This window comes from Podarcis melisellensis (assembly GCF_964234715.1).
Source record: "Podarcis melisellensis genome assembly, chromosome: 5".
In the NCBI taxonomy this organism is placed as follows: Eukaryota; Metazoa; Chordata; class Lepidosauria; order Squamata; family Lacertidae; genus Podarcis; species Podarcis melisellensis.
Window position 1 is genome coordinate 64,290,583 of NC_138537.1, and position 12,442 is coordinate 64,303,024.

The 12,442-nt window shown below is 43.7% G+C and overlaps 1 protein-coding gene and 1 long non-coding RNA gene across 2 annotated transcripts in view; one reads left to right on the forward strand and one right to left on the reverse strand.

The window, feature by feature from the left end:
* Positions 1-2,861, reverse strand: part of LOC309370888 — a 238,162-nt gene extending 235,301 nt beyond the window's left edge. The window contains exon 1 of the long non-coding RNA XR_014168728.1: positions 2,831-2,861. This is a non-coding gene — a long non-coding RNA (uncharacterized lncRNA). The remainder of the gene's footprint in view (positions 1-2,830) is intronic.
* Positions 2,862-9,043: 6,182 nt separating this feature from the next.
* Positions 9,044-12,442, forward strand: part of LOC309370640 (putative lysosomal acid lipase/cholesteryl ester hydrolase) — a 119,270-nt gene continuing 115,871 nt past the window's right edge. The window contains exons 1-2 of the mRNA XM_081912553.1: positions 9,044-9,289; positions 10,153-10,270. Coding sequence (XP_081768679.1) covers positions 9,161-9,289; positions 10,153-10,270 — 247 coding nt within the window. The 5' untranslated portion in view covers positions 9,044-9,160. The remainder of the gene's footprint in view (positions 9,290-10,152; positions 10,271-12,442) is intronic.

Here is a 12,442-nt window from a genome sequence, read left to right on the forward strand (position 1 = left end):
AGCGGGTTTGGGAACGCTCCCTCACAGAGGGAAGCATTCTCCACCCTGCAGAGCCCATCGCCCAGCCCTTCCCGGCTTGCTTTTATCCGCCAGGATGAGCAAGGATCAAGGAGACAGGTGTCGGTTTCACTTTTCCAAGCAGCCTGTCCACATCCTCGGAGGTAACAGATTGGAATTGATCCCATGTAACAAGACTAGACAGAACTCTAGCACTCTCCCGCCCTGGCCCAGCTCCCACGGTGGAGTCTACCTCCTTCTGAATCTGAGATACTTTATCTGCAAAAAACTTTGCAAAAGCATTGCAGGAGATCTTGGGGTCCCTACCAGGCCCCGGTGGTGCAGGTGGTTCCTATAGATTGCGAACCACCTGAAAAAGTCTCCTGCTGCTGTTTTCTGCAGATGCAATAGAGGCAGCGAAGAAGGCCCTCTTTGCCGTCGCCATTGCCACTTGGTAGGCTCGATGTTGAGCTCTAGCCCGTGTCTGGTCTGATTCAGAATGAGTTTTCCGCCACCGGCACTCTAGCCGTCTCAACGATTGTTTCATCATCCTCAGCTCCGGGGAAAACCACGGGGCTGTCTGGGCTCCATGCAATCGGAGAAGGCGCTTCGGAGCCAGACACTCAATAGCCCTGGTTAATTCCGCGTTCCAGCGGGCCATGAGGGAATCAGCTGAAAGGCCATCAACTTGGGATAAAACATCCCCTACCACTGTCTGGAAGCCAATTGGATCCATTAAGTAGCAGGGGCAGACCATCTGAATCGGTCCCACCTCCCTGCAGAGGGGAAGGGTCGTGGAGAAGTCCAATTGCACCAGGAAGTGATCTGACCATGGCGGACTTCTTTTATTTCGCTTTTAGTTAGTGTCAGATCACCAATATCCGTAGAGGTAAACACCAAGTCTAAGGCATGTCCGTGGCTATGAGTTGGACCAAACTTATTCAGGGACATCCCCATGGAGGCCATGCTTTCCATGAAGTCCTGAGCGGCCCCTTCTAAGGTTGTGTCGGCATGGATATTAAAATCCCCCTGGACAACCAAACTAGGTGTCTCCAGGAGCATATCCGCCATGACCTGAAGCAGCTAGGGCATGGAATCCTTGGTGCAGCGGGGAGGTCGGTACACCAAGAGGAATCTTGTACTGCCCCTATTGCCCAGCTTCCAGAACATGCACTCAAAAAACTGGGTCTTCCCAATAGGATGCCTGGTGCAGACTCATCTGATGTCCGTTTTTCACAAACAATTTGACTGGAAATAATAACTCTTGTAAATTCTCATTTCTAGATGCATGTTGAAAAAGAAACATAAAAGAATTGAATGATATAGACTTCCAACAGATTTATAGTCCTCAAAAAACCGAGGTATGGAACCAAATATCATGATATGTGTTAATACACTTTAGAATGTATATACTTTATTATATTTATGATCTATGGTATTGAAGAACCTTGATCTATTTTGACATATTATTTGATATTACCAGCTGAAGAAGGCGTTTACTCCGAAACAGGGCCCTGTCCTGGTCACCACTACTGAGTCGTACATCTGATTCACATTCCGGATACTTCTTTTTGGTCCTATTTGATTCTTTATTCTTTATTCTGATTTTATATAATATGGACTCTTTTTGACTGCCATTGAGACTTGTATAAAACAATTGTTGTGTACTGGTATTTTATGTACCTTTATACTATATCACTGCATATTTGAAACTACATTATTTCTGCACTTAAACGTTGTATTTAAATTTACCATTATCTTAAAACTGTCACACTTACACGTTGTGTTTAAATTTACTATTAGTTTAAAACTGTTATTCTTAGCAGAATATACACGTTTTTCTTTTCAACTCTCGAGTAGGAATTATTCCTTATATTGAAACTTTTGGCCAGAGCTCTTGGTATATCCTTTTTGATGCAGACTAATGACTTCCTAAAAATCACTGCGACCCCCCCCTCCCCGCCCACCTGACCTGGGTTGGTGTGCATAAGAGAAACCTGGTGGGCAAGCAGTGGCAAGGACAGGTTGTGCTTCATCCAACCAGGTCTCTGCCACACATGCCAGGTCAAATCCTCCATCCACAATCAGGTCATGGATGGCAGTGGTTTTATTCATCATTGACCTGGCATTGCACAGCAACACTTTCAGGTAATGTGGGTTTCCCTTGCTGATTCCAGTATCCTTCCGGTCAGGACAATCAACGACTAAACCTGCCTCCTCGGTAATGACATGATCTGGTCTTAGCATAACTCCTCCTCCTGCCCGTGATCACTGAGATCGGGTGTCCCAATACATGCCCCCCTGTGAAACTTGCCCCAGCCATTCTTTTGGCTGAGGCCCACTCCCAGGCAGCCCTGACCCTTCCCCTTAAAAAGCAAAATACAAACTATATAGTAATTTAACAGAATAAAAACTAAAAACAAAGCAATAAAAATTATGTTAAATTAAACTACTCCCCACCCTGACTAAATACTTATCCCACCCCAAGCAGAAATAAAATAATAAAATAATATAATATTATAAAAAACCCACCATTTAAGGTGCAGCAAATTAAAAGCACTTAAAACATTTAAAACCATTTTTGTCACTTGCTGCAGGGACAAGGCACCTTCCTCACCCCCTGTTAAACTGACCATCTCCGCAGTGGCCGTTGGAGGGAGAGGAGGGAGAGAAAGCAAAGGAGCCTACCCGCCTGCCTTCCTTCCTCCCCTTGTCCCCCAGCCTTCACTTTCGTACCTCTTTGTGCCCGTGAGGAGAAGCCACAGCCGCACTCCGTCTCTCTCTCTCTCTCTCTCTCTCTCTCTCTCTCTCTCTCTCTCTCACACACACACACACACACACACACACACACACACACACACACTACGGCACAGCTCTTTTCTATGCTTCTCCTCTTCTGCACCACCTCAGTGCCTCGCTCACCCCCCCCCAACTTGGGCACACAGAGCCCACGGCAGAAGAACACTGTGGGCTCTTCTGCTACGGGCAGCTCTGCACAAGTTTGGGGCAAATGTTGATCAAGGAAGCAAGCCAGAAGGAAGCTCTCTGGCTCGCACCTCTGTTTAAATAGCCCCCCCCCAGTCAGCGGATTGGCTGGCTGGAACTTTGACGTGGCCGGGTCCTCCAGTGCTGCTTGCTGCCATGGCGCTCAACATGTTGCCTCACCGGAAGTCCCCAGGCATAAATCTGGGGACATTAATTAAAATCTAGGGACATTCCGGGGACAGATTTTGTCCGGGGACAGATTGGTGAATCTGGGGACTGTCCCCAGGAACTGGGGACATCTGGTAACCCTATTTTAGGATAAATGTTAAATCGGTAAAGGCTAAGGCAAAGAAATGTAAAGAGAAAGATGGAGATTTTATTATATGTGGTGGACTTGTGATAAAGTAAAAGCATTTGGGGAACTGATCTACAATGAGTTAAAAAAGATGTTTAGATATACCTTCCCCAAAAAACCAGAAGCATTTTTGCTGGGTTTGATGGGAGAGGAAATTGCAAAGGTAGATAAAAGATTATTTATGTACGCCACGACAGTGGTGAACCTTATTAGCCCCAAAGCGGAAATTGCAGGAATTACTAACGATTGAGGAGTGGCAGATGAATATGATGGACTATGTGAAATTAGCCAAGCTAACCAGTAGAATCCAGAACCAAGATGACCAAAAAATTCAAAGAGACTGGAATAAATTTATTTGGTATATGAATAATTACTGTCAAAATGTGAAGACACTAGCAGGATTGAAAAACCCTGCAATGAAAATTTTAAAAACTTTTTAGACCAAAGAGACAGAGTTGATTATAAGGATACAAAGATCAGAAGTCAAAAAAGACTCTCCTCCTGCAAAAGAGGAGAGTGGTTGTGGGCGGGAGCCGGTCTCCACCTCAAGCAGGGGGCGTTAGCCCCCTGCCTCCCAGTCACCTGGCTGGCGCCCACGCCCACTGACAGGCACCCAACCAGGTGCCTTCGAGGGGGCATGTACGGCAGCGTAAATTGCTGTGGCGCCAGCCTCCCAGCCTCACTCGTCCCATCGCGAGTTACCCACCCTCCACTCCCTTTGAGCTCAGGGTCTTAGTCCCTTGGCCTTGCTATGGACCTTAGGTTGGTCGCCCTGGTTGTCCAGGGGGCCTGGTAGGAATTTTTCCATTTGGCATTAGGCTTTTTGGTTTTTTCGCCTACCTCGTAGCAATCGTCACAACTTTCATGGTATTGGTGGGTAAGTTAGGCATTGGAATAATGTGTTGTGGTGTGTGGAAGGGCTAGGTGTGGCCATCGCCTATGCCTTCAATTTTTGGGTATTCTGTTAAAGGAATCCGGCGGTCGTGTATTCTGTCCGATGCCTGCGTGGCGGGAGGCCATGGCACGACCCTCGGTGACATCAGGGGAGAGCTTATAGTTGGATTAGCATCAACAGGCTCCACCTACTGGTGAATAAACCCCCCTGTTTTAGACTCACCCCTCTCCGAGTGGGTGGAGTCAGCTGACGTAATCCAATGCCTAAGCCAATACCTTTTCACTTGCTGTAATCAATAAAGTTGTGGCCTTTTCTTGCCCATTAACCTTATATCACGTGTCCTTGTGTTTTCATTCCACTATGCGGTGAACGGGTCCTCGAACCACAATTTAAGTGCAGTATAAAGACCTGAAAATAAAAAAAAAGGTTTCAGGGATGGAGGGAAGTCACAAGCTCGGCAGAGCAAAAAGTATATTTGTTTGTTATTGGGATGTTGGAAATACTGTGTTAAAAAAGAAATTAATATTTTTTTTAAAAAAAAAAGCAAGAGGAAATTAATGGGAACAGGATAATATTTATGGATTATTACAAAAATGGAACTGTGTGAGACTATTGATATGTTTTAAAGCGCTAGGCTTCCACTGAATCACAATTAGGGCTATACTTTTGAAGATCTACCCCTAGCTTTGGTGGGGCGCCAGATCGTTAGTGGCTGAGTGTTGGATGAGAAAGATAAGTTGGAGACCTGCCCAGGGCTATGGCTCGATACCAGACCTTTTGTTAGACTTTGACAAACAAAATAGCGTGTGACGCAATGAAAAGTGGAAGCAGAGATGCTGTATTACTGGATTACAACAAGAAGTATGAAGAAACAGATGGAAGCTTAACATCTCACGCAGAAATTTACAGGACATAAACTCCTCTTGCGGAAATAAAATTTATTAAATATGCAATTACGAATGAAAGTTATGAAATCAGTGGCTGTTAAATAAAGGATGGAGACCAGAACTGTTGTAATTGGACTAATCAAGATTATGGAAGCAGATAGAAAGAAGAACTTTTTACCCTGAAGTCCAGCACACGGGACATCACCCAAAACTGTTTAATTCTGTATTTGAATAATTGACTTTTAAAATTGTATTGTAATTTGGAATTGTGATAATGTGGCTCTTATTGGATTATTGTAATTAAAAACTAATAAATATTATACACACACATAAAAAATGGACACAATTTTATTGATTACAACTATAGGTGGACTTTGGCTCAGCCATTTTGTGTAGAGTTGTGCCTCAGAAGTTGAACAGAATCCATTCCGGAAGTCCGTTTGACTTCTGAAACATTTGACTTGCCTTCCAAAGCACTGCTTCTGATTGGCTGCAGAATTGGAAGCCACAGAAGCCCCGTCAGGCATTCAACTTTCGAAATAACATTCGAAAACTAGAACACTCACTTCCGGTTTTCAATCATTCAGGAACCAAAAAGTTTGACTCCCAAGGTGTTTGGGAGCTGAGGTACGACTGTACATCTATTTTAACCTCCTGTCAGAGAAATGACAGAGGGCTGAAATTTTTGAACAGGGCTGTGGTAAAGGTCCCCAGCCGCTCGCCCCTCCCTCACCTGCCTTTGCTCTCTGGCTGGGCCAGGTTTCTGGAGCAGGGCTGGCAGACACTTTATTTTTCAGAATCAGAACATAACAGAACTGGTAATGCTGCCACCACTCCCTTTGTCTTGGGGAACCCAGAGCCACAGACCCAGGGAGAAGGCCGTGCCCCGTTATTGCTGGTTACCCCACTCTACAAGTTGTTTCCATATACTTGCAGACAGAAATTCTCAGGTAGAGTGCAACCAAGAAGTTAGGCATCCCCTCTGGATAGACACACAGAACAAGAAAAGTTTCTTTCTTAAAATTTATTTTAAAAACATAAGGATAACATGCTTAAAAAGCAGGCACTTCTTTTGTGGATTACAAGCTAAGAAAAAACAACAACATTGTAGAATATAACTGACTAATACTTCTAACATCTAGATAGAGATAAGGTAATTCAAAGTCCTTCATTCTTAAAGCATATCCTAGTCAAAAGCCTTGGATTCACATATAGCTTTTGGGCAGGGATAAATTTGGGTAACATGTATTCCTGCAACAAAAGTGGCAGAAATGGAAATCCTTGTTTTTCAACTCATCACATGCATCAGAATTCCTTTACTGTGCTTTAGATACCTACTTCCCAACCCCACAGTCCCAAAGGTTGTCTGGTTAGTCTGACTAAACAAAGTACAGCATCATCATAAATCACTTTAATTATCTCTCTTCCTGTGTTATGAATAATAATAGAATGACGTGACTTTAATAAGCCAAGTTAAATGTACAGAATTGCATGTTTTCCCAATTACCAAACAATGAGCATTTTACTTCACAGTAGTACCTTGGAAAGACATATACCAAAGGCCTGGAAACTGTGAGAAGCTGGATGCCAATGAACAAACTTAATTCAGATAAGATGAAATAACTGTTTGTAGGATCTAGGATTACAAATACAACCTGTCATGGATGCAGCTGCACTCTTTCTGAAAATTCAGAATCACAGCGAGAGGGTATTCCTTCATGCTGCTTCTGAATTATCAGATTAATTCAAAGTCCTTCAGATGATCCTCGTTCAAAGACAAACAGGAATCTCCATCACAAAGAGGACGACGACTGTAGCCAGGTGGGCTGCTAACAGCCCGGCGATGTTGCAAGTTGCAGAGCGCGCTTTCCCAGCCATTCTCAATATCTTTTATCCCCAATTTGCATGTGGAACCAGAGCCCCCAGGTCCAATCACAATCCTTGGTTACATTCAAATTCTCCAATGACCAGCTTGTGGGCTAATAATTTTAACTTGTGACAGCTGGGCTAATTAAGGCTCCAGAACCTAGATCAAAGGTATTTCCTTCCTTCCGTGGAGCTTCCTGGAGCTTATGCAGATGCACATTCTCAGGCAATTAAAGGACAGATAACAACACTGGGTGAATGTGCATAACTTTAACCCCTGGTGTCAAACCTTCAAATTAACCAGAGAATTCCTCTCCCGTAATAAACATTTTACACCCTTGGAGCCTGCTGGTCTGCGGGTTAAAGCAACATGACCTAGTTCCCATAATTCTTGTGGCTTGCTGATTTCCCACAAGGCCTTGTTCTCTGCTTGACCAAAGAACAGCTTCTTGAATTGTACTAACTTTACTACAAGGGCCCTGCCAAGGATTATGGCCTCCCTAAGATCTACTGAGGTAGTCGTCACCAGGCTGCCATTGGAAGCTCTATGGCCCATCTCTCCCCCAGTTGACTTCTGGACAGCGACTTCCACCTGGACCCCTCTTACGGTTTGCCCCCAAGTTCACCTGGTTTAGGTCAGGGTGATGCACTAGTTCACCTCTCTTACTCTTTGGCAATCACTCGTAGCCGAGTAAGATTGTCTTCCATGAAAACGGTTTTAACAATGAGTCAGTAAATGACTGTGGAGGCCAATTCTGGATCCACATGTCCTTCCACAGTGGGGACATTGGTTTCCGGATGGGAGTTGATCACGGTGTGGATGTGCCAAGTGTGCCTTCCTCTTAGCCCGTTTCTCCCTTGCATCCTGAGTTCAAGTGTCTTCAAAGCCCATGACACCTTTGGTAAAGGCTGTTCTCCACTTGGAGCACTCGCAGGCAAGTCTTTCCCAATTGTTGGTATTTATACTACATTTTTAAAAATTTGCCTTGAGACAGTCTTTAAACCTCTTTTGTTGACCACCAGCATTACGCTTTCCATTTTTAAGTTTGGAATAGAGTAGTTGCTTTGGAAGACGATAATCAAGCATCTGCACAACATGACCAGTCCAACAAAGTTGATGTTGAAGAATCATTGCTTCAACACTGGTGATCTTTGCTTCTTCCAGTACACTGGTATTAATTTTCCTGTCTTCCCAAGTGATGTGTAATTTTTTTTGAGACAGTCTTTAAACCTCTTTTGTTGCCCACCAGCATTACATTTTCTAATTCACCCATAACCTTGATGACTAGGATTCCACCCAGTGGAATATGGACACTATTTGAGAACCATAGCAAAGTCAAATGCAGTGGGCACAGGAAGCAAAGCAAGCTTAAGACAAGTTTAGAAACAGAAACATGAGGGAGGGAGGGTTTGCTCTTTCGTCAACTGTACTGCCAGTGTCAGGTGCAGCTGGCTTTTAACCCTGGTCAGTGAAGAAACGTGAGAACTTTGCCGCTCTGGTCTGCCATCCCAGCTCCTCCCACTTGGCTGCCCTCGCATGTTTGTGTTTGTCATGTAGAAAGTCCATTGTGGATGTTAACCAAACAAGAATATTCAAAGTGTATTTTTTCATCATGCCAGTATGTTTGGGCAGTATGAACACCATATGACTACAGTGAGAAGAACAATAATGTGTCTGAAACCACCCAAAGAAATGAGATTTGAACAGGGCTCCCCCCCAGCAGGAACTCACAGGAACTGAGCTCCAGCACCTCTCAGGTTGGTGTCACTGCCATTATTAAAGAACAATTGGAGATGTTCATGGGAAGCTCCAGCACCTATTTTTCTAGAAAAATAGCACTGGATTTGAACCATCTACCTGCTGATTGATGGTTTTTACTCTTAATTAGAACACTAAACTAGCATTTACACTTTGACAAACCTTTTGTTAAACTGAGACTGCCTACTTGCCTGGAAGAACATCAAATGGAACTCAGTGAAAATTATCCTGGAAGTTATGCAAGACCAAACCAATCATATCAATTAGATATGACTTGTTATTCCAAGTAGGTGTTGTTTGCTCTTGACAAAGAACGTCAACCTATTTAAAGTCATGGTGTTTGTAATTTCATTCCACGGAACCTAAATACATCTTCTCGGTGACTGAGGAGCAGTCTTGTATATCTGGGCTCAAAGATGGATTTGCTTCCACGCCAATCAATGATATGGCTCTTCATAATGGGGGCAGGCTTGGTCCAAGTGCTTATTAGTTCAGGAATATTGTGGAAAAGAAGAAGCGTAGACCCAGAAGCGACTATGAATATTGTAAGCCATTTTCCTTTTCCTTTCTCATCTTCTTACCTCAAGGCATCTTTGACAATTAATGGTGCTGTACGCCACATCATTGAAGTTAATTTTCCATGGACTGCTGGGGTTTTAGGGGACAAGAAAATATTTATTATACTATTTTGAAGTAGTACCCTGCCCTCCCAATGCATCATTGCTCAGGGCAGCTTGGAATTTTATTTTATTTTAAAATCTCAATAAAATTCCCAACATTTGCTTCATGGAACACCAGTGCTCTGTGAACATCAATTAGGTGCTCTGCAGTAGCAACTCTAGCATCCTGCACAGTGCATTATAATTGCTCAGCAGCAAGAACAAAAATCATTCAGTGGACCACCAAGTCCCTCAGCAATTTTCAAGTGGTCCAAGGGAAGGGGGGAGTTTGGGAACAACAGCCATAAAAATGTAGAACAGTAGCAAAAGCAGCAATTGGCTGGGAAGGTATCCTGGGAAGACATTCTGCAACAAAAGGCTCCCTTCATTTCTAATTTCAGCAGAGGGAGGCAGGTAATCAGTTCTTGGATTTCTTTGGAACTGACAAATAAGTGATGGCACAAGATTGTTTTACTACCTTATCTGGCTTATCACCCATCTGCACACTCCAGTTATCAATTCTATCATGTGGCAAATAAGTGTTTAGCAGTGTTTTTTTTCCAGGGGGTACTCAGGGGTACACAGTACCGGCACCTCTGTTTGTTTGTTTGTTTGTTTAAAAGTATAGGACTTACTATAAAAACTTCATGGTGAGTACCAGCACCTATTTTTCTAGAAAAAAACAGCGGTCTGTAGACATCTTACAGTTGCTTGTTAACCTGTCCAACCACACCATCTCCACCCTGCAGAGCGAAATTATTTCTTTCAGAGGATATCCCAGTGAGGAATATGAAGTGGTGACAGACGATGGTTATATTCTGAGTATTAACAGAATCCCTCATGGCAAAAGAAATCAGTCAAACAAGGGTGAGTGTGTGCTTTGAGGTATATATTGTGTGTACACATATATACAAATGTTCAATATTTTGGGGATTTATTATTATTATTACTATTATTAAATGATGAATTCTTGCTTTGCTAAAATTTGATTTAGTGCAAAAGAACATAGGCAGTTTGTTTGGTAATGTGCACTAATATTATGATTGTTGAGTGTGTCCTTCTATTTTTTCTATAATATTGCAAACGATAGGCCATATAGGTAGTTGAGGCCAAGTGCTTCTTACTCCTTTCCTGAACTATTAAAGAAGTAAAGAAATATGGTGACAAGGAGATGAGGAAGCTGGAATAAATAGTTCACAGTCCATGTTGACAGCAGCCATTTTCTGTGCTGATGTAGCTGTGCTCTCCATACCTTCTTGACCCAAGTCATAGGGAACTGCATGCAATCTTTTTTGTGGGGGGAAATCTCTTTAGTTGCAAAAGTGTTTTTGCAGTTATTTAGGATATATGTTCTTCTGCCATTTATAAGGGTCACAGCCTGAATAAAAAAAAAAAGGAGAAAAAAACCAGGGCTGTGAAGAGTCAATTCCATTGCCCAATGGCTTTGTGTGTTGTATGCAGCTTTTTCTTGAGTGAAAAGTGAAATGCAAAGGGGGGAGGGGGGAGGGAACCAAGTCATGTGGAAATGCCAAAAGATGTAGGGCATCTTCTTCCACATGTGGTAGGCATGTAAGCAAGCCAAATATACTGGAAAATAATTTATGGGGAACTGAAAAAAATATTAAAGATGACACCCCCACCACCAAACCAGAGGCCTTCCTCTTAGGAGTAACAAACTCTGTTATCCCCAAGAAGCTACTTAATCTCTTCTTGTATGCGACAAAAGCAGATTGAGTAATCTATGCACAAAGGTGAAAAGACCAAGAAATCCCAACTAAAGAGGAGTAGCAAAATAAACCGTAGACATGCCTTAGACCTGGTGTTTACCTCTATGGATGTGGGTGATCTGACACTAAGTAAAAGTGAAACAAAAGAAGTGCCATGGTCAGATCACTTCTTGGTGCAACTGAACATCTCTGCAACCCTTCCCCTCTGCAGGGAGGTGGGACCGATTCGGATGGTCCGCGCCCCCCACTTAATGGATCCAAATGGTTTCCAGAGAGTGGTAGGAGATATTTTATCCTATGTTGATGGCCTTTCAGCTGATTCCCTGGTGGCCCGCTGGAATGCAGAGTTAAGTAGGGCTATTAACTGCCTGGCTCCAAAGTGCCCTCTCCAATTGCATGGAGCCTGGACAGCCCCATGGTTTTTCCCAGAGCTGAGGGCAATGAAACAATCATTGAGATGGCTAGAGCACCAGTGGCTGAGAATTAATTCTGAATCGGACCGGACACAGGTTAGAGTTCAACATTGAGCCTACCAAGTGGCAATAGTGACGTTGAAGAGGACCTTCTTCACTGCCTCTATTGCATCTGCAGAAAACAGCAGGCAGGAGACTCTTTCAGGTGGTTTGTAATTTAATGGAACAACCTGTGCCATCGGGGCCTGATAAGGCCCCCAAGATCTCCTGTAATGATTTTGCAAAAAATTCTTTTGCTGTTAAAATTGCTCAGATTCGGAATGAGGTTGACTCCACCACGGGAGCAGGGCTGGGGTGGGAAAGTGCTAGAGTCCTGTCTAGTCAAGTTGCATGGGATCAATTCCAATCTGTTACCTCCAAGGATGTGGACAGGCTGTTTGGACGAGTGAAACCAACTATCGGTCTCCTTGATCTTTGCCCATCCTGGCTAATAAAAGCGAGCCAGGAAGGGCTGGGCGATGGGCACTGTAGAATGGTGAATACTTCCCAGCCCCGCTGAAAGAGGCGGTCATTAAACTGCTTCTTAAAAAAACACCTTTGGACCCGCCCGATATGGCCAACTATCGCCCAGTCTCAAATCTTCTATTCTTGGGAAAGGTGATTGAGTGGATGGTTGCAGAACAACTCCAGGCATGCCTGGAGGATGCGGACCATTTTGATCCCTTCCAATCGGGATTCAGGCCAGCTCTACCTCTCTTTTAAATCAGAACCAGTGAAGGCGGTGAAGGTCCTGTGTGAGTGCCTGGAGGTGGTTGGAGGATGGATGGCAGCTAACAGATTGAGGTAGAATTCTGACAAGATAGAAGTACTGTCTTGGGGGGACAGGGTTTGGAGGACTC